The 23555-nt window shown below is 38.7% G+C and overlaps 1 protein-coding gene across 1 annotated transcript in view; it reads right to left on the reverse strand.

Moving 5' to 3' along the window:
• Positions 1-6844: 6844 nt before the first annotated feature.
• antxr2a (ANTXR cell adhesion molecule 2a) overlaps positions 6845-23555 on the reverse strand; it is a 77697-nt gene continuing 60986 nt past the window's right edge. The window contains exon 17 of the mRNA XM_055039803.1: positions 6845-9261. Within this exon, the coding sequence (XP_054895778.1) occupies positions 9205-9261 (57 nt within the window). The 3' untranslated portion in view covers positions 6845-9204. The remainder of the gene's footprint in view (positions 9262-23555) is intronic.

Consider the following 23555-nt stretch of genomic DNA (forward strand, 5'->3'; position numbering starts at 1 on the left):
GGAAATAAAATTCAAATAGACTTTCTGCAGGTCAAACATTTTTTGGACCAACTAAAAGAAGAAAGAGATCCTAGATACAAATGGAAGAAGTGAGTTTCTTTCATTGGTTGGCTGGACTTTGAATTTGAAAATAGTCGAGGAAACAATGGTGGGACAAATCAGCAGAGTTACAAAAAGCCACACTTTCGGCCATACGTAGGCATAAATATAGCAACTTTTCTAATAAATATGTCTAAATTAACTCCACAAAGGAATAATTTTGACTGCAAAAAGAAAAACCCCCACAAAATCCCAAAACCCAAGAGGCACTTATGAGTTTCAAAATACGTTCAGTATTATTTAATTTTAAACTTATTGAATGCAGGCACAGCTGTTTATAAACCTTTTGAAGAGTCTTTTAATGGGTTCATCAACGGATTCTGGCACAGCATTAATGATCGTCATATAACCCAAGATGAAAAGGAGTTTATTACCTGCTGTAGGATGTGCACCAAATAGTCAATGACTGTAAGACACCCACAAACTGTCCACTAACAACAGTTCTAATGGTCTATGAAAAGCAAACTGAAACCATGTGGATAGATAGACTGATTGCATGTCTTTTGAGTTCAACACCAGTCATGTGACCAGAAATATCACCCGCTGCTGTTTTGTGCAGCAACATTTAATGACTGTGGATCATCTACTGACCTCAGATTCCCAGAAACATTGATCCCTTTTAAATGTGATTCCTACTGTTGATTAATTAAACCTCGGGGATCATTGAACTTTCCAAGAAGTCAACCAAAGCTTGGCTGAGGAAAAGATCTGGCGACATCGACGAGTAGACTTCTCAGTCACCAGATTTTCAGTCTGATTTAAGCTCTTTTAGTGGGATATGAAATAAGAATCATCAGCAGTTCCTGAAAACATTTGTTAAAAGTTATAAAAATTAATGGCTACTGTACAAGGCAGTAAAGTTGGAGATTGTTAAGGGGCAAATTTCAAACTTAGATTTGTATCAATATGATTTTTCCTGTTTTTTTTTTTTTTTGTGTTATAGTCATATTTGATCCACATTCCTATCATGTGTTTTGAAATGATAGGGAAAGTATTTTTCAATGCTTTTTTTCAATGTATTTTTCATATGTTTCATATGTTTAATTAATCAAGTTTATTTATATAGCACAACAAGGCAGTTCAAAGTGCTTTCCATCATAAAAATACAGTCAAAAAAATATAATTTTTATGATAGAACTGCAACTGAACTCTCACTCATTTATAGAAACATATATTTTTCTACTCCTTTCATGAAAAAAACTGAAGCGCTGTGAAAACCTTGTCACCTATTAACCCAAACGGAGCTCCAGCACATTTGATCAGCTGGTTTTACCGCTGTCCAATGGCTGCTGGAAAACAACAAGAGTTTTGTTGTTGACTTACCATTTAAAAACCACTTGCTGCATTCTCATTGGTTGTGCAGGAGGCCCCACTTCTGCTTTTCAAATATGTGCAGTTGTGTAATTACGCAGCCATTTTTACATTGGAGCGTAAATGTTGAGTTGGGGGACGTGACCAGGAGCAGCTAATCTGGATTTAAAGTGACAAGACAAAACAGCTGATTCACAAAGACACTAAAAATAGTTAGAGTTGAGAAGACTAAAATCTAAGAACAATCTTTTGCAAAAAATGTAATGAACATGTTTTGTGTACTCCATACGAAAAATACCAATCCTATCCAACCCTCCCCTGTTTAAGGAAGCATCATAGGTCACAGCTAAACACAGCACAGTAGTTTCAGTATACATTAACAAACATAAAACCACACTCCTTCATCATGCCGTGGTGAATGTATTTTGACTGCACATTTCTGTTACCATAGAAATCCGAAACCCCTTTTCTCCAGAGATAACTCAGTTCTTATTAGCATCAGAATTCTTCACAGCTTGTTCACCCACAGACATGATCCACTACATTAGCACCATTTCCAAACATCTGCTGGAGAAGTCAGAGGCGATCTGCTGCCTCCTCTGCTCGGGCCTCTTTGGAAATGTGACATGATTACACACAAACACCTCCAGCCAATGTTCCTTTCTGGCTTCATTAAAGACCGCTACTGGCAAGGTGACTCGACCCGGGTCCACAGCCGCTCCTCCACCCCCACTGGGTCAGCCCAGGCCCACACAGCCCGCCGCCATTGGCTCAAAGGGTTGTCCATCAGCCGGGCCGCGGACCGCCCGGGTCGGCCCGTACTAACAGATGACAGCCATTATGTTGCAGGTTGATCATTAGCAGGCTCCAGACGGCCTGACGACCCCTCTGGCCCGACAGGTGAGCTGGCCCAGCCGTCTGACTCCACGCATCGCCCCGTGGAGCTTCAGCACACATATTGCGCCATCATTATTTCATACCTAGCAGCAGCGTCACTGAACTCAGATTCAGGTGCAAATGCAGCCCGCTTTAAAAGAAGAGGGGTTTATTCATGTGTAGCTGGAGGTGGGAGAGGAAACACCGTGCGGGTGTTACCCATCTGTTATCTTCACAATGAGTTTGGCTTTATTTCATGCAGGTAAAATGCACTAGAAACAATAATTTTATTTACATAAAAACAACAACAAAACAGGAAGACCTCCAAAAAACACTGCAAAAACACAAAATCTTACCAAGTATTTTTGGTCCAGTTTCTAGTGAAAATATCTTAGCAGATCTGAAATATGACAAAACTAACATATGAAGTAGCTTTTAAGCAAGTTGTAGGAGCTCAAGTTAATAATTCCTTAATATTGATCAAGTATTGACAGATTATTTCACCTATTACATTGAAAAAATGTCTTGTTATAAGTGAAATGATCTGCCAAGAGAACTAGTTTTTGTTTTTTAAATGATCATTTAGAGATTATTAAGAATAATAATCCAACAGTGAAATTAATATATCTTTTTAATCATTAAGGAATTATTAACTTAAAACAAGCTCCTGTATTTTGTGGAGCTACTTGTGAGACAGTTTTGTCTTTTTCGCTTGTTGCACTAGAATCTGGTGAGATTTTGTGTTTTTGCAGTTTAGTGAGATCTAATGCAGACAACCAGGACTCAAAAACTTACCAGTATCCTCAACAGCCAATTCAGTTTTTTGTTGTTGTTATTTTTTTCCACAATAAAAAGATTTCCCCAGTAAAAGAATGAGCAGAAGTAAAACACCATTCATGTTGAGAGCAAGAGTTTTTTTTCTGGCTAATCTGGGCTTTATGGATTGACATGTATTGGTTTCCTCCGTCTTACTGTTGTCTAGAAATATCTATAAACCATCACAAATCGACAGCCTAATCATCTTACAGAGGTCCTAAATCTTTACCAGCACATGTAGTATATTGGGCTTTAAAATTCACAGGAAGCTGGCGGGAAAGAGCATCAAGATAAAGCCCTGAAATCCCAAACTGTGGATCTCTCCTAATCCCCCCACCTGCATTTCCACAGCCGTCGCCGAACAGCAGCCCCTCCGTATCGCCTGAGAGGGGATTTACTTGTAATGCTCTCAGAAATACAATGCATAAAATCGAGTGTCAACTCTAACAAGCTGTTCTCGGGGCGGCCTGTCTGCCCTCTGCGTCTGACGGGGTCTGGGCGGCTCGCACAGCGGTCGGCCATTTGATCCCACGGTTACCCAAATCTCACAGACAACTGTGCAAATTGGGATAACCTGGGAAGCCAGACGAAGCTTTGGGAGGGGAAACAGCTGCATAAGCCCGTTCCCTGCCTGCCACAGAAACTTTATCAGGGGAAGTGGAGGTTGAAATTTAATGGCGGCTAAGCAGCCTCCATCAACTTGTGAAAACAGAACCTTGTGGTGCAGCTCAGGCTGGATTTAGGAGTTTGCTTTGTGGTTTTCCCTTGTCGTAAAAATAGAAGAAAGTAAGGACTCTCTGGTTGTGTTGTGGTCATGTGATTCTTTATTCCAAATTAGATTTTTGTTCCACCCCTCTCCAGATAAAATTGTGAATAGTTTTCATTTCAAAGGTCAGATCCACTCACTTCAGGGAGGTGAAGTTTCCAACTTTGCCTGATTTTTTTGTCCCCCTCTGCCATGTACATCTTTTGTATCATATTTGTGAATTTTCCACTAAGAAAACTTTGCAGGGGAAAAAAAAAAGAAAATATTTGCAGCACCTAAGCTTCTTTCAACACATAACATCTTTGGGGTAAGTCGACTCCTTTATTCTTTTCTCAGATGTCTTTTTCATCTCCAAACTATTCTGTTTGTTCTTGTGTCTCCTTGTTCGGAGCGAATTTACATATTGCCTGACGTATAAGCTTGAGTGGCAGCATGGTATATGAACAGGCTCTGCTGTAAAGCAATTAAACAAACAAGCAACTTATTTGTTGAAATTAGAAAACAGTGAAAGTGTGCAGTGAGCATTTTGGTGGGATAAACTGAGTTTCTTTGCAGTTCTGGAAAACTTTTCATGTTTTTCTGTTTATTGCTCATTTTTAGGACTCAGTGTTTTTATATCGCTGCTTAATGTTCAGATAAATGAAACTGAAAAGCAGCAGTTATTCTGTCTCTTGACAATAACAAATATCTTTCTATCAATAATGAAATCTACACCAACTATTTAATATTTTGATAGTTAAGCTAAAATGTACACATTTTGCATATGTCAAATACACACTGCAAAAGCATAAAATAGTATTTTTTTCCCCTAGTTTTTAGCGTAAATATATTAGTCCACTTGAAATAAGACAAAACTAACTTATAAGTTGTTTTTCAGCTTGATTTAAGCCAATAATTCTTGAATACTGATGGAAAGTACTAGTTATACTGGCCGATAAGTTCACTTTTAAAAATACATTTTACTCAGGTAAGAAGTGAAATAATCAGCCAATGCAATTAGTATTTATTTTAACTAGCACTGTGCAGCAACAGGTGGGAGAAGGGCAATGTGTTTTCATGCCAAAGTCTGTGAATACTTCAGCAAATGTGGTTTCTTACTTTTCTTCTTTTGACAAATTCGCAAAACACTGAAGAACTTTTTTTCACAATATTATACTGGACTATTTTTGTGACTGTAAAACTCTGAGATTTAAACAGGAAATTTGTGGTCTATGTGAACTGGTCAGTTACAAGTAGAACGTAAACTGAAATCATGCTGTCAGAATAAATAAAGATTGAAATCTTTTTCACTGCAGATGGATCGTTTGCAGTTCTATTTATCAGAACGTCACAATAGTTGATCTCGGACAAACCACCTCCTCAGTAATCTGGAACTACAACTTGCCAAAATGTTTGATTAAAGTCATTAAAATAAAGGCTGACAAGATTACAAACTGGACCAAATTTTAGAGCCTGACAGTTGTTGGATCAATGTGCTCCAAACAAACCAAAAAAAACAACAAAAAACTGTTTCACAAAATATAATCAAGGCAGATTTTCTTCACAACTCCACAGAGGCTTCTTCCTCCAACTGCTTATTTTCCCAGAACGACACATGAAATTCATCTTCCTGCTTTTTCTTTGTGAGGGATTAATATGATTAATTGTCTGTCTTTGGAAGTGCAACAATTTCAGAAGGAAGGAAGCATTAGAGCTGCTTTTATTTGACAAGCACACAAACGGATTTATTTCTGCTTTTGTTGGACTTCTTGGTGTTGAATTCGTCTTAATGTGATGGTGGCATGTGTAACTGATGAATACAGATCAGTTCAATTATTTACATGCAATTCTGATTTTAATAAAAAACTATTGATGTCATTTTGTGTTCTTTACTGGCTGAAATTGTGCAAACTGATCACTTAAATATTAGTTATTTTATTTTTTCTGTTAAGTTTTTCTACATATTTTCAGTGTTACCATTTTTCTTCTACTTGTTGAATTAAAACAAAGAGGAGAGCATTTACCAGTGTTGCTGTTATTTCACTTTTTAATTGTATATATAAAGTTTGTTTTGTTATATATATTTGTTAGAATTATGACAAATTTATTTGAGTTCAAATATTCAATATTTTTAGACATTTAAAATTGTGTGTATTGCTTATGTTTATTTACATCACTCTGCCAAAAATAATTCATAATACCAGGACTTGACTGTATTTTGCTTTGACTGACTTGTTTTTTTATATAAAATATTGTTATGATTGAGATCATAGATCCTCAATTCAAATGCTTCAATACTTTACAAGTTTTCCAAGCTGACATTTCCATTTTTTACAGGTTGAAATGTTGATTTTTTGCTTTTTACAAAAGTTTTATTAAAAAATTAAACAAATGATGAGTTTTTAGTTTTAATCACAGGATTAAAAACAAATAAAACCTTTAAAATACAAAAAACAAATTTTATGTTTTCAGTCATTTTTAAGACTTCAATTCTTTGACCTGAAAACCCAGCTTTTTGGTGAGTGATGGGATATTAATGCTGGGCTGCAGAGTGTTGGCTATGCAGGTGTGTGTAATGCAGAGACACACCTGAGGTCGCTTGTTGTCACACTTTGCACCAATACACAGATTTCACTAAAAGATCTCGTTTTTAGGGCGATAAAAACCTCAGAGGGATTCAGATTCATTTTGTGTTTGGTGCCTCCAGTAGCTGACTTCACTGGGGGAGAGGCTACACACTGTCCACTCCTCCATCCTCACACACACACACACACACACACACACACACACACACACACACACACACACACACATACACACACACACACACACACACACACACACACACACACACACACACACGTACACAGCATAATCACGCTCACTGTCGGGCCCTATAAATCTGTAAGGGCCCAATTAAAGATAGCCTTCAGCGTGTCCACCCCTACCAGCACACACGTGTTAATAAAAGCCAGAGAAAAAAAACTCAACTCGCTGTTTGCTTTTCGCTGTTTGTGTATTTGACACAACAGATTTTAATAATAAAAAACAGTGTGAAACAGAAATAAGCTTTAAATACAACAACAAAACATTTAAAAGAAATAAAGAGAAACATGCTTTTTGGTGTTTCAGTCTGCAGCTCACACGTCCAACTTGTGTGATTCAAATCTGAATTTTAAGGTGCTGGAAATACAAAAAGCTTCATTTTTACAGACGGTATGATCTTAAATTGATTAGTTACTGAGCTGGTTGGTGTGTAAAACTGTAAAAAACAAACATGCAATTCAAATTTAATTTAAGAAACAATGCAAATGTTGATTTAAAACCAGTTGTACAGCATTTCAAACACGTAAAAAAAATTACAAAAATAATTGATTTTATTATCGCTATCAATAAAAAAAAAAAAAAATTCTATTGCTTTTAATCTTCTATGAACAGCAATAGAAGTGAGCAGGATGTGTAATAATGTACTCAGAGGGTGACATGTTGTGACTGCCATGTAAATACCTCATTAGTCCAGGTTGATAGCATTCCTGCGCTCTTAGTGGCAACATAAAGCAGACGCCGCCTACGTGTTCAAATCTCAGAAAGAGTCGGACGCTCAACTAAATGTCAACCTGTAAAATTATGCAAGGAGCTAAAAGCGTTTAAATCAGGACAGAAATACCGGCGCAGCCCGAGGATTGGACCCGGGATTGTTCATGTCCGTCCAATCAGGACGGCGGCGAAACAAAGGAATAATTAGAGCGGGTTGCTCCGCCCGACGCCCCGTCTCGCGTACTCCCGAACGTGAGACCCATTCCCCCTCAAACTTGATGGTTGTTGAACTTATTTTTAGTGTCATTTGATAAGCTTCCCTGCTTGCACGGAGACATCCCACTGACCCAGCCACTGGTCATTGTCTATACCGCTTCCCGTCAAAGCCGGCACGCTTTGTCAGGTTTCGACTCCAATATCCATTCTGCGTCTGAAGTACGGTATCCGAAGTGACTGGATCATTCGAGCCTTTTTCTTCAGCTGCCCCCTTTTCCTCCCCCACAGTGTTTCCGCTCACACTAACATCATTTAGGATTGGCGTCATGACAGCACGCTTGAGACGTCTACAATAAATATAAATATATAACCCCAGATTTTTTGGGAGGGATATCAGGGTGGGAAGGGGGGCATCATTTCTGGAAATGAACAATACTTATCCGTCCGTCGCATCCGCTGCTTTGGGTTTGTGTTTTGGACATGGTGGACCGTCGCCGCGGCGCCGTGTCCTCCTTTTTTGTTGCACAGTTATAGGTCATTCAAAGTCAAAAAGGCATAAAAAAAGAGACAGCCAAGCCTTCACAGGCTGCTGCTTGCTGTTGCCTTTAATTATTTTAATTAAACTTTGATATTCCGGCGCTGGGGGAACAGGCGAGTTGTGACGCAGGCGAAGGGAGTGCAGCTGCATCTGTAGCTTAAGTCCTAACTGATAGGCCTGTTTATCGGCCGTGATGTGCTACGCCTTACTGAGCAGAGAGCAGACTGAACTGAAAACACCAAGCGCCATGTCAAGGTCTGGAAGGCATCAATCCCTCAAACGTAGCTGGAGACGCGTCCCGCTCAGAAGGCTGTCCTGCGGTCCGATAACGCTCTATTAATTTTCTTGTCCCGAGCGCATAATGAAAAGAAGGTATCTGTAAGAACAACAACGAAAAAAAAAAACTAAAGGGCAAAGTCTTGGTGCCTTCCAACACCTTGGGGCGTCCTGTCTACAATTTGTCATGCGTGTGCACTTCTCAGTGATAAAATGACAGGATAAGCCAGTCAGAGGGCAGCCGCCGGGCAGCCAGCGCCGCTGAAGTTGGAGAAGAGTCGAGATGAGACATTGCCAAAAGGAAAACGGACTACTGCACTTTGGAGGCCCCGCTGGGATTATTCCGACTTCCACGCCAAAGGCAAACAGCCCCCTTTCTTTCTTTTTTTTTATAGATAGTTTCCGTCTGTGTCCATGAAACCGGGCTTTTTTTCAGAAGGCACAATATGGTCAGAATATGTTAAGCCTTTGGTCCACATGAAAAGCTAACACAGACTGAGTGCTGAGTTCTGAGGCACTATTTTTTTTCCTTTTTTATCAAAAACAAACAAACAAAAAGAAGAAATTCGGAATCAGGGAGTAAATAAGTTAGAGGTTAAAAATAACATTAAAACATGACATGTTTCAGCCGGTATGATGCAGAAATCTACGCGTGAGGACGAGAGAGGAAGCTGGGTGTAAAAAGTGACGGCCGGGGAAACGTCTAGTGGTTCCAGCTGCAAGAAACGTTGGCGAAACCAAAATAACCCTGAATTTGTTGCCTGGTCTGCAGCCATGAGCTCCGTCGCTTTCACACAGTAGTTCTGCTCGCCTGATGCGGCACGCGGTTGAAATTAACACAGCGGCCCTGAAAAACACAAAAACAGCATTAAAAGTTTTGTTTCACTTTATAATTAGTCTCTTTCCATTTTTATCCTAAAAATATTTTTCATGACCGTATGTTCAATTTGATCAAAACAAACATTGCACTTTTGTATTTGTTTTACAAAAATAAACGATGGAGAAATAAAAGCATTAAAGTTGTGGTGGCAAACACAATATTTCCATCTAGAGATGATTGACCCAAAAGCAAAAGTTCAAAGTAAAGCATCAACTTGTCAACTTGCTGCATTGATAACAGCCACAAAAAAAAAAAAAACAAAAACGCTGGTTCCTGTAAAGTCCCGGCTCTGACGCTCCACTACCAACAGTAGGCCGACTGACACCAAGAGGGAGCTCTCACACAGCGAATCCTCCACTGCCTCACAACCAGACACACACACACACACACACACACACACACACACACACACACACACACACACACACACACACACACACACACACACACACACACACACACACACACACACACACACACACAACCCGCTCCTGTGTCTCTGCGTCCCTACTGTAACCTGATTTCAAACACAAACCCACTATCCCTAAATTAGATCCATTAATGCCTGTTTGAGGAACTGAGCTGAGCTCACTGAGTATTTTTGGAGGATGTGTAAAGAAAATGGAGCCAAATACTGAAATATATGCAATTTATGTGGAATCAAAAAACAAAATATGCAAGAAGTGGTCTAAAATATTCAGAAATAACCTGAACTGTCAGGGTTCCTACACAGTTTTAATGGGTTGAGAAAATAATGAGGCAGAAAAACAGATTTTAAAAAAATCTTCTCTTCTAAAGAGATTAAAGTGGAAGGAGAGAAAATTGCTGCATTTCATCCATCAGGTTCTCATTTTTCAGTTTCTGAGAGCAAACTGTTAGTTCTTAGTCCAATTTCACAGGAGCTGTTAGTAAAGTCTCAGCTTTTGATTTGTGCACGGCTTGGTGATTTGTGTAATGTTTGAAACATGCAATAAAATAATTTAGCTTTAATGTGTATGCACCGTGAAAAACATTAAAAAGATCCAAAAATGAGTAGAAAATGTACAAAATTTGAGTCTGGGAGCTGAAACTGTGTTGGATTAAAGCAGGTTTATTTAACTGGAATTGATTTGTAAAATGTCTTCAGGTGACAATGAATGGAAATAACTCAGTTGAAGTGAAACAGAAAAAGCATCCAGGTGAAATCTGACCTCGAACCTTTCTGGATCCAAACTGGCATGAACATTTAGACCAGATGAAGATAGAAAAATAACTGCTTCAAATCATTCTTGAACATTTTCAAGCAGAAACAGTCAACATCACGTTTAACAGGTTAAATACTGAAACTCTAATCTGACTTTCTCCAAAGGTTTGAGTCAATTTGAATTGTTTTCATCTCTTAAAATGGGCTGATAGCTGAACAAGTTTGTGGGATCTCCCAAATCGAAAACAGCAAAATAAAGTTGTTTTAAGTCTTTAGTATCAATAATATAAGACAGCTTTTAATGAATTCAGAAGGAAAAAATATCCTGCACAACAATCCAGGCTGCTTTTTTCACATGAAATATTAGAAATATTGTTAGGTTTTCTGGGTTTTTGGATATTTCTGCCTCCTCTCTTTACCAGGTAGGAATTTCGACATGTTTGCATTGAATAATTACCCGTGAAGAAATCAGAGAGAGATTGTTGTGTCACATATTCGACTTCCTAAAACAGAGCCAGTTTCGTTCTGGAGGCCTGGGGGCCAAACCCGAACCGCCATGAGTGTGTGTGTGTTAAACTCATTGAACTTTAAGATAACAGTCAAGTGCTTAAGTATTATTTTATCTCTCACATCAAATTAGTTTTTGAGTAAACTAATCAAAAACGGTGACCATGTGAAAAGATGTTAAGAATTGTTACATCTGTAAAATTGAACTCAGAAAATTTAACAGTTTGTTGCAAAAACTAGTTTCTAGTTGCTGTAGTGCAAATATATCAGCACACTTGAAATACGATAAAACTAACTTGCAAGTAACTTTTCAGTGAGATATAGGAGCTTGTTTTAAGTCAATAATTCCTTAACGTTAAATAGGAAACTACCAGATACACTGGAAGATTCTTTTCCATTTATAAGATGGAAAATTGTCTCGTTATAAGTGAAAAATGCTGCCAGTGGAACAGCAGTTTTTAATCTGTACTCAAGTATTATTGACTTAAAACAATATCATGTGTCTTGCTGAACAGTAACATAAGTTAGATTTGTCTTATTTCAAGTGAACTAAGATATCTGCGCTGGTAAGATTTTGTGTTTTTGCAGCATTAACAGGTTATTTGATCACTGCTTTCTGCCACAACCAGCCCTTTAAGGACATAATGATCTTGATGTGACCTGAAATAAAAATGAGTTTGACGTTCCTGTTTTAGCAGGAACTTGATTCTGCAGGACCATCTGCCATAAAGACACAGAGGAAGACAAATAATAGAAAAGAGTCAATTTTAAATGTGATTGGAGTGACTGAAAAGGTTTGATCTGGCACCCAGTCGCTCCTCTGATGTGTCCACACCTGCTTCATTGTCTAAATGGAAAACAAAAGCAGATTGTTGCAGATAGAAACGTCTCGTAAACAGGTTCCTGTCCCGGATCGGACGGACGGTGGGCTTCCTGAAGGTTTCTGCTCCACAATCTGGCCCGGAAGCCAAATGTGCGCGGACCGACTGTGACGAGGGGCTTTAAACGGGCTGCAGCGTCTTCCGTTTCTCATTACTTGGCAAGGCTGGTGGGTGTTTGATGGAGGGGATGTGGAGGTGGGGGGGCGCTCCATGTCTGCATGGTAAGCCCCTCGACGTCTACCCTCTGCAACTAATCTCACACAGTCAACAAATAAGGCACATCAGATGCTGTTTTGGCTGCGTCCATCAGAGCGGCTAAGTTCAGTGGATTTTACGGGTTTAACAGCGCGGGGTGGGGTGGAGGGGTATCTGCTGAGCGGATGAAGCAGGTGCGCCGCAATACGGTCAAACCTATTCCAGCTTCCCTGTTCAGAGGACAAACGGGGGTTTGGCTTGGCAGGGAGCGGCGCTCTGTAGCGGGGGCCATGCTGGAGAAGATGGAGGCCCACCTGTGCTGCCCGGAGCGGCGGAACAATAGTCTGAATATGTCAGCGTGAAGCATCAGAGGAATCTCATCAGACGGACGGAGGGGAGCGTGATGGGTGGGTGAGTCAGGTGGAGGGACAAGACGGCGAGAGGGTGGGGGTCACAGAGACTTTTCCAAATGAGGGCTGTGATTAATAAGGTTCATTACAGACACTCCACTGGCTTCCTGTTGGAGCTAATGGAAATATATTGAATGGCGACGTCAAATTAAACTGATTAAAGCCGCGTCTATTCTTAATTTACAAGAGCGGTCCAACATGGCACCGAAAGCAGATCATTGTGAACAAAGCACAGAGTGTTTCAATAAAAAAGTATGAACCTTCTCTCTTTATCTACTGCAGGATTACACCTTCAGATGAGGAGTTACACCAAGAATATCCAGTTTATGGAGCAAATATCCTAGTACACTTGAAACAAGATGAACATAACTTAAAAGTAACTTTTCAAAAAGATAACTACGCTTGTTATAAGTCAAAAGTTTTTGATTTCAGATGGAAAAATGCTATTTCTATTTTTTAATTAAAAAACAAAACAGAAAAAATGTCTCATTACTGAAAAAATAGTGGAACTTTTACTTTTTAAAATCTAAATACAAAAATTATTGGCATAAGCTTACATATTTTGCTGAAAAGTTTCTTGTAAATTAGTCTTATTTCAAGTGCACTATGATATTTGCACAAGAAACTTGACTAAAAATACTTGGTAAGATTTTGTGTTTTTGCAGTGTACAAGCATGAAGGGAGATGCTTTTTGTTAATTATTTACTAAGAAGAATAACAAAAATGAAACTTTATTACTATTTTCTGATTACAAACATGATTACTTGAACTTAAATGTCATCAAATTTTTAAATAAAATTCTCACAAATTACATAACAGGCCAGATGAATCTACCAAAAATATCTTAGAAACTGAAATAAAAAAAGTTGAAGCTACACTTCAAGTGTATCAACTAGAGAAAATGATTGACTTTACCTCCAATTAGCTGCATCTCCAGTTGATAAGAACTTCTTAAAATTAAATAATATGGAACGTCTTTATAGATGAATGTAATTTGGTAGGATATGGATAAAAACTGGTTTGATTTTATTAATAAAATATTATTTAAGCAAAAAACTCTACAGTTTCGAGGGCGACATAAAACATTATGGCGGCTGTAGTTTGGCACTTTTGCTCTAAGAGTTAACAAAGTTACAAAGTTAATAAAAGTTATCCAGTTTTTGAAAGTAGATGGACGAAATGTGACATAAACTCATTGCAGTCGTTTGTATTTCTGCTTTCAACATTAGCTTTACATTGTTTGTTCTTTATTGTTTTACGTCGTAGAAACTCTTCAGAGGAACTATGGCTTTCACCAAACTGTAAGTAGATTTGAGTTTTCTGACTAATTCTTTCCCACCTGAATCTATTTCTTAAATTTAATATCTAAACTAATTCTCTTCTAAAGTCAGACATTTTTCCAACTCGTAGAGTTTAAGCTGCCAAACTAATAATACATCGATTCTTCTTGGGTCTCTTTCACCAATTAATGAATAAATCAGGCTGCATTAATTCTCTAGGAGCTCAACAAATCTGCATTTTGTGTCTGTTTGCTCTGAACAAGTTTGAAATGAGTCGCCTTCACAGTTTTTTTTTTTTTTTTTGGGAGACAAATACAAGGAAATAAACACAGCTGATGGAGTATTAGCTCCTCTCCAAATATTTGTACTGGCTGGGCGAATTAATCGACTGTATAGTGTGTCACATTTACGATATCAAAGACAAAAGATGGAGGAAAGAAGCTTCTATTTAGGTTACAGAACGAAGCTCCCATCTGGACTGGAGTGTGAAAACACTTGCAAGCATGAGAGTTGTAATCCAGTTGCAAGATGCTTATTTTGCAGTGATAAGCTTTCAGGCTTTGAAAGACTTTATTACCAGAACAGACTTTTTTTTTCCTCGCTCATTGGAGCTTTGCAGCCCATACAGTATCTTAGTTAATCTAGGTTTTACTTGATCCAACAGCAACAGGGCGCCTGCACAACTCCTCACTAGTTTTTCTAACTCTTATCTTGTTTTTCTGCTAACATTCTAGTGAAATAAACAGCAAATTTAAAGTGGATAAAGACATCAACACACAGTAAATTAGTATGTCAACTATGTGGGTTTTCTGCTGCTCTGTTTGTACTTGAACATAAGAATAAATGGATTTAAGAAGATTTAGGTTTTTTGAGCTAATCAGTCACACAAGTTTCTTTTAAGAATAAAAAAATAAATGATATCTATGTTTGCAACAGCTGCGGGGGTTTTAGCTTAACCAAAGAGATCTTTTTAAAATGCTTCAGCAGCACGTAGAAAAACATCTTTACTCATGCAATAAACAAAACAAAACAAAACAAAACAAAAAAAAAACAATGGCGAAACTAAAATTTCAGGGCAGTATGTGGTGATGCACTGCAGTCACAGAAACACAGAAATGGGACTTTGTTTAAAGGAAAGAATTCCCCAAAATTGACAAAGTAATAATACAGGTAGATAATTTCATGTATAACATAGGAAAAAAGTCTTATAAATGAAATAATCTGCCTCTTCAATGTTGAGGAATTATTGACTTAACTAAGCTCTTATATCTTGGTGAAAGTTACTCATATTTTAGTTTTGTATTCTTTCACAAGCATTATTTGCACGAGAAACTAAATCAAAATATTTTATAAATTTCGTGTTTTTGCAACAAATAGACACCCGATCTACAACATCCAGTGCTTTGTGATTGATAAATTGCACACAATAAAAAAATTCAAGTCTTCACTGATGATTGCTGTTCAATATATTGTGCAGCTTTTCATTCTGCAGGACGAGAAACTTTGAGTAGGATTCATTCCTCAGGGACTCTGACAGACTGTAATGTCTTTGGATCCTGCAGAAATGATCACATTCAAAAGAATTAAATCTGCGACACAGTCAATGTTGTCCAAATCCTTACATCTGTAAAAATGTACGCATTTCCTAAAAAATATTGATAAAAAGTACTAGTTCCAATTATAAGAGAACATTTTTCAGTTATCAGAAGTGAAATAATCTGCGATTTCACAAGCATTTTTTCAAAAATATTGAGGAATTATGGACTTAAAAAAGCTATTTCTTGCTAAAAAGTTACTCACAAATTAGTTTAGTCTTATTTCAAATGAAATAAGACATTTTCATTAGAAACTAAACCGAAAATACTTGGTAAGATTTTGTGTTTTTGCAGTGCAGCTCTCACCAGGCTGGTGAGAGAAAAAGTAGCTCTTGGTCTCAAAACGTTTGGACACCTCTGACTTAAACGCTCTATTTCTCTGGTAATATTCAAAGGCGTCATCACTGGAAGTGAAATCATCCGTCAGAAAAGTGGCAAGTATTCGTCTCAGTCTGATGGAGGCACCAGACTTTGACAAGTTAATTAAAAAAAACAAGTGTATGCAGTGTTGCTGTCGCCTCGGTGGCCCCCCGCCTGCCGAGTCTCAGCCACCGGACATGTGTTCTGTTTTACTCCGAGTCCTCGGCCACATATTGAACACATTAAAAGTTCAAGTTGGAGGGAGAAGCACAGCTGCACGGGGAACAGAGGAGAGAGCCAGAGTGTGAGCAATCCTCCCTCCACAAGGCGACTAGCCCTCATCTCGCAGCCCCGCGTCCACACACACACACACACACACGCACACACACACACACTGCCCACACAGCGCTGCCATCTGGCCTGCTGGGAAATCAGAGCCACCTGAGACTCGGCCAAATACATGATGCTCGCTGACAACTCAGGCATTTCTACGGATTGTAAAGAGATGAATAAAGATTATACAAGCACATAAGGTGTAGTGGTGGGAGAAAAAAAACCTCTCCACACAACTGTTAATATTAGCAGAAATCGTGGAAAATGCTGGAAAATAAGTTACTTTCAGGATCTGTTCAGTGGAGTTGTAAATCAGAAATCACACGAAAACATAAAGAAATGAGAATTCAGAGCTTCCTCTGTCTTGGTTCCTGGTGGGGTTAGAGATCTGGCTGCAGGCATTTAATCCTAATTACACGCAAACCATTTAGTTTAATTAGTTTTTTTTATCATCTGATTGACGAAATAATTTTTCTATGAATAATATATGATCACAGATTCATTGCACTGCTCAGAAACAAGGGTTAGAATCTTCTAAATGCGTACAGATGCTAATGGTCAGCGGTCAGAAGTGGGTGTGATAATTGTAGGCTTTCTAGGGAGATATAAGATATTTTAGTAAATGTAAAAATTTGGAAACATTTTCTTGTGTTGCAGGTTTAATTACTTTCTGCAACATCCAAAGACATCAAAGTCTCTCAAAAACCTTCAGAAATAAAACCTACTTGTAGTTTTTCCTCCTGCAGAACAAAAAGCTGCACAACATTGCAATTTGGATTGTGTGCAATTTATATACATATATTTAAAAAAACACCGGGTGTCATCGCTGGTATGGTGTCTCTTTTATATTTGCCAAGTTTCTCTTCAAAAAAGCAAAATCTTAAGTACTTTTGGTCTGGTTTCTAATGCAAATATTAAATTACACTTGAAATAAGGCAAAGCAAACTAAACTTATTATAGAATAACCTCTTATTCCTTCATTAAAAACATGTGTGAAGTTTTGCCCAGATTCTTTCATGCTTGTTTGAGAAAGTCCTTAATCTCCTTGGCAACCATTCAGCTGTGCAAAACGCCTGGGAGGATGAAGCCCCGCCTTTGAGATGCAGCTCCTCCTCAGAGCTGCAGTTTCCAAGCTTCTGCATTATAGAGCAGTCCTCTCCTGCAGCTCCTCGAGACTAGCCAGCAGCAATTAGCAAACGCCTGGAGGAACAGGGTGTCTGCTGAGCTCATTATAGGAGCTACTTCTCAGTGCAACATTGATAAAAATGTTGTTACGTTGATTTCCTGAAGGCGGAGTTTCAGAAAGAGCAGGATTTTAAAGAGACAGCAGCCCAATTTCAATCCATTAAATTATGACATCAAATTTCTTTTGACAGTTACTTGAATGTGTTAGAAAATGACTATTACATAATACTGCCCCGTTAGTTTTAAGAAGAGAAAATTGAATGCAGAGAAATGTGTGTTAATAATTATTATATGATTTTTGATGTGGCCCCATATTAAATGAGTTTCACTGTTTTGGTCTCGGTGCAGGGGCTTCATGCTCCGCTCTGTTTCCACATGAAGAAAATTGGGTTCAGTCTCATGACGACGAGGACAAGCTGGCTGAAGACAGAGTTTGACCGTTTTACCTTTTCACTCAAGCAGAGATCCTTTAAGTAGAATAAATCCGGCTAAACGTCCTGAATGTAAATGATGAAAGAGCTTTTTAACTGTGTATCCTCTGTCTGTTGATGCAGGGATAAGTGGCATCTCCTGAAGCTTAAAGATGGAAGCAGCAGGACTGAAGCTGCAGCTGTTTTCTGCTCGGGCCTCCTGTTTGCTTCCTCACACCCCCTCACCACCACCAACACCACCCTCTGGTTTTGTCAGAGTAAGTGCACATCATTGGCAGCTAAAAGCTCTGGGCACCGTCCCTCTGGTTGTTCCAGAGAAATGCCAATCGTTTTGGCGTCAACGGGGCCCTCACAGACGGTGCATGAAGGCACAGATGGCACTAATGGACGAGCAGAATCCAACCGAGGGACCGGGACAGAGCCACACCAGAGCGCCGTCCAAATAGCTGTAGTGTGAATGTACTGTATGGCCAACGCGCCGCTCTGCTCGAGCTCGAGCGGGGCCGGTGCCACGGCGATGCGGCATGAAGAATTTAAAATGATAAAATAATCATAAGCGAGGGAGACCGTGGGAGGACGAGCGTGGAGCGGTGCCAGCAGGATCAGACAGAGGAGGGATTGTTCTCGCGTTGCCCAAGTCGCCCCACTCCACTCAGACTACTGGCTTTCCAGCTAATCGACCGGCTCCATCAGTGGCAGAGCCAGTTTAGAAAGTGCACCTTCCCCTGCAGAGAGCCAGCACATTTTACGACCCGTGAAACCCGAATCCCCCCCGTTTCCTCACACGCTGCAGATTTTAACGTCCATTGTGTCATGCATTCATAAAAGGCCCCCTTTTTTGTTTTTTTATTTTATTTTTAATAGCATGTAGCTTCAAACAGATGCTTGTAGAAAGAACTAGTCGCAGTTCACAGCCGTGGTTCTTTTAATAAAAGTTTAAATACTTCCTCTCCAGACTTGTGCGTGGTTTCTAAAAATGTAAGTGCTGATAGAACCTGAGCAGAAAAGCAGACAGGTGGGCAGATTGGAACGGGAAAACTGCAGAGTGACACTTTAAAACTCCAACAAACCTAATCTGGAATTTAATGCAAAAGATCCAGAAATAAATGGTGTCCTGACAACACCTAAACTCAGTAGAGATGGCTTGAAATGCAACACATCTTTACAAAATGTCATGAGTAAGCTAGCAGGTTACTCAACAAAATTGCCGGAATCCAACATAAATCAGTGGATGTTTACTTCTAGACTGCAGAAATAAAAAATCTTAAGTATTTTTGATTTAATTTCTAGTATAAATATCTTAGTACACTTGAAATAAGACAAAAAAAGCTAAAAAGTTACTTTCTCGCAACAGATAGGTGCTTGTTTTAAGAAAATAATTTCTTAATAGTGCTTGTTCTTTTGACAGATTATTTCACAGATTTTGCATGAGTCATAAGTGAAATAATCTGCCAGTTTAATTAGTGGTTTTTCAAAAATATTACAGAATTATTCTTAAAACAATCTCCTATCTCTAGCTGAAAAGTTACTTTTAAGTTACTTTTGTTTTATTTCAAGTTGCACCAAAATCTGAACCAAAATTACTCTGTACGATTTTGCATTTTTGCAGTGTAATTCTCAAACGTCTCAGCTGGTATTCTGAACTCACACAGGTTTTACCAACTCAAATTCAAGACTTTTTAAGATCATTATAAAATTCATCCAGCCAACAGCCGACAAAGTGTTATTTACCCACAATAGTTGCAAAAAGCTAGTTAGCTAGCTATTAGGGGTATATTAGCAGCTAGTCACAGAATGTAACTAGAAGGTCTGTGTCATTCAATCATTTGCCTGGCAGTAAAGTCCCGTGAAAAAAAAGGTAAACTTACCTTAAAATATAAATCTAAGACATTTTACATTTTAGATGCGTGAAAGTAAGTCTTTTTAATGTTGTATGGACACTTTTTTTCATTTAAAATTGTTTTAGTTTTCAAATTCATCTATTCGATTCATTGCCTACATGCAGAAAGACACTAATGAAGAATTCAAACCGTCTAGATGCAAGACTACTGACTCCACTTCTGTGCAGACATGTTTCAGATTCACATTGTCATAAATTAATTCAAACATTATGCTCTTTTGATTTGAAAATATTAATCAGGTTGGAGTTGATCACCTTATCTTTCATAACTCGTGGAATAACAGAATACTGGAGTTCACTTCTGAGTCACTATGATGGTGTTTTACATCTTTTTTGGGTATTCAGAAAAACCTCAGACTAAGTATTTTATAATCATACTGTCTTTTTATTATTTGGCAGCTTAAGAAACCCAGACTAGCATTATGATTCTGATCTAGGAGGACATAGAGGCCAAAAAACAGAAATAAATGGACATTTGTTAGAACTGTTGTCTTAATTTAGCTGTGGGATCCCGACAAGTAATTTGAAAACCAATGTATCTTCTGTTTTGAAATCAAACAGGAAGGATCTTTGTTAAAGATTTGGTAATGACTGGAACATGACTCCTCTATTTTTACACCTATAGCCCTAACAAAGTGATCTTTGTTGCACTGCATCATGGGTTTTGTAGTTCTCTTACCAGAACTAAAACACAAAAACTAAATTAGTTTTTTGTCACTCCTTATAATTGCAGACCAAATCTGGAAAACCAGGATGTATTTATGACTAATTGTATCTGAAAACAATCCACTGATAACAAAAAATGAAGATCTTTGGAAATAAATTGCAGCAGCATCAAAATCAAAAGGAAAAAAACAACAAGAAAAGAAAGGCAGTTCTGCAGCGGACACGCAGCTGTTTTACGTCCCAGAAGCTCAGCTCTGCTGTGGAACAGCTCAGACAACATGTGCAACACTTCGGAGCAAGAACTCTGAACATGAACCAAAAATAAACAAGAGGCCATTTGTTAATTTCCCTTCTGGGTGCCACAGAGTATCAGCGTCCGCAGAGAGCCGGTGGGCTCATCTGTACTTTTAAATTACGCGTCCTCGGCACAAACGTCCTCCCAGAGCGGCCGGCAGAGACGCCACAAACACTCTGAACTGCACCAGAAACATAAGCTCACATCATGTCTGCAGGCCATGGCGCCATCAACAAGCAGCTTTTTAATGCATCGTGTGCTCAGCCTCTGTTCCTCTCATTTATGCAGATGGAACCAAAGCCCGCCGTTGCTTAAACATCAGGGTTTTACATGCTCTAAGTAAACAAAGCTGCCGATAATTGAAACAGCATCTATCAGGCAAAACGTGACGCAAAACAACAAATTTCTGTTTTACACACAGAATCAGTTGAAAATAACTCTCAACTAATCAATTTAATCCATTTGGGTGATGATGCTTTGAATCTCTGCCATCTTCATTAAACACAGATTCTCTTTTGACCCTTTAATAGCAGCAGTGTTTCTGCAGGTTTCAACAAATCAACTTTTCAGACCATTATGAGTCAAATTTTAAAACTGTATCATGACAGAAATGTCCCAAAGAAAATCGTAAATAAATAAATCATGCGGGTTGACAAGAGAAATTAGCAAAAGGCCAAGATAAACATCTAGGCCTTACCTTTAGATACATGAATTTACGACGCCCTGAAAAAGTATTTTCTAGAAATACTTTTAGAATAAGCGTCTCTGATTGGCCTGAGTTTTTGGGAAATGCTGGTTTCACCTCTCCTGTTTCCTGCATGGTTCCCTCATTTCCCCCCCTTTCCACCAGCGGCATGCCGGACGGGGTCACATGCGATCTGCTCGGAGCAGAAATGCAGGCCATGCGACAAGGAGGGCCAGTAATTGGAGTGAGCTGTCAAGTTGGGGCGCGCTGTTTGGGTTGGGTGTGGGCGGCTCCCTTCCTACAGGGTGCCACGTATTAAAATCCACGATGAGGCTAACGCAGGGGGAAATAGATTTGGCATTGTGCCTGTTCCAGGGGTCAAAGGTGAAGCTGGTCAAAGAAAAGAAAAAAAAAGCAACAAAAAGTTGCGTTTCATTCACTTTTTAGATTCCCAGCAGCAGAAAGGGAAGAGTTTCCCGGCTCTGTCGGATTCTCGGCTCCTGGAGACGTAATCATGGAGCTGGAGATCACATCCCCGCTAAAGAGGGAATCAACAAATTAAAGATGCAGATTTGCAGATAATGACGCTGCCAAAAACATGCGACGCTTCTCCGCCATTGACATGATTAACTACAATTACAGCAAAGGTAAAACAAAAGCATTAATGGGAAATCGGGTCTAATCACAGACACAAAGGAGATAATTGCGGTGTGGCTTGATGAATTAGTTTATTATTAGTTTCTCTGATAATTTGGGGTTATTTCCTCTTTTGTCAGAGCAGGAACATCTGTAGCTGCGTCGTCGTAGTCGGTCTCTTTCAGAGCGAGAAGTTCCCGGTGATTTGGGATATTTTCGGATAATAATTATAACCTGTTTATCATTCAGCGCCGCCACGCAGTGAAAATATGCAAGTTTAGCAGGTGATTTCTGAGAGGAAATCTTTAAAAGTTTCAAACCAAACTCTGTTAGGATCTAGTTCATAATTTTCCTTGTCACTCGGTTGTCGCGTTGCATCTTCTGAACTTGTTCCTGCTTATTAAGCAAAGGTGTGATTTAACATTCCGGGGGGAATATTTCACAACCAAAATGTGTCTTGTTGTTGAAAGTTGAATCTGATTTTGCAGCAGAAACTTGGGCGTTAAATCTCATCTGGAAGAAAAGTTATTTACGAGGTTGTAAACTAACAGGGAGGAATCTGCGTGGGGTGATAAAGCATCCTGTTAGCCGCGCTGAGGAAAATATGCTTATCATGCTGCATGTTAATATGAGCGGTAAATAAAGCGCCGGTCGGTCAGCGGCGCTGGGAACTTCAGGACGGTGTGAAGGAGCCCAGGAGCTTTTCCGTCCTTTTGTTTATGAACTGTGAGAAGTGGGTTAATGCGACCTGAGCGCCGAAGATGTGAGCAAAAACACACAGTGGGAGAGGATGACAACCAGGATTTAGGCAGCCCACACAAACACCAGGCAGGACGCATGAACCAAAAACAAATATGATGACGACACCAGAAAAAAAGAACCTGGCAAAAGGATGCAGATCGCACTGAAGGGAGGAAATTGTTCACATTAATGTTGAAACATGTAAGAAAAGGTTTAAATCCAAATATGTTTGTATTGACACCTTTTTTTGCGCTTCCTCTGGAGATTTTACATTTTAACCTAAACCTCCACTGCAGAAACTTACATTATATATTTATATATAATGTATTATATATAATAGGCTTTTTGGTCTATTTGGTCTCTAACCAAAATTCAAAACTGATTTAAATAAATTAGGACAAAACTATGACTTTTGAATTGAAATATACTAACACAAATGTTACATGTAACACGAAATGATCCATAATTTCCAAGCGCTCTGGTTCTGTTTTTATGGTGAATAGGACCAAATCTACTTATTGACTTATACTCTAAAATACAGCCTGGTGAATACAACACCAGGGCTTTTATCTGATGTATTAAGACTTGGTTAAATACAGCATGTGTATTCAAATAAAGACTGACATTTTGGATTTACACTCCATTCTTACAAGAAATAAAAGTCTGATTACTCTATTTGATTTTAGTTTTTAAAAATGATATAAACTTTGGAGTTTTGGCAAACGGAGGAATCTGCGTTGGGTGATTGTAAAGGATTTTAATCAGTCAGTTACTTGAACTGATCTTTTCTCTCTCAGTTTGGTATAATACAATGAAAAATAAAAAAATGGGGGGATTTTAACATTTGTAATTTTTTTCTAATTTATAAAAGCACAAATATATTCATAGACCTCCAGTTCTGTTTATGTGCAAGCTACACTCTCCTTTTTCAAAATATCATGAAGACTAGCTGAATAAATCAGTAAAGTCTTACATTAA

Source organism: Poeciliopsis prolifica, unplaced genomic scaffold (genome assembly GCF_027474105.1).
Source record: "Poeciliopsis prolifica strain line A6 unplaced genomic scaffold, Auburn_PproV2 SCAFFOLD014, whole genome shotgun sequence".
In the NCBI taxonomy this organism is placed as follows: domain Eukaryota; kingdom Metazoa; phylum Chordata; class Actinopteri; order Cyprinodontiformes; family Poeciliidae; genus Poeciliopsis; species Poeciliopsis prolifica.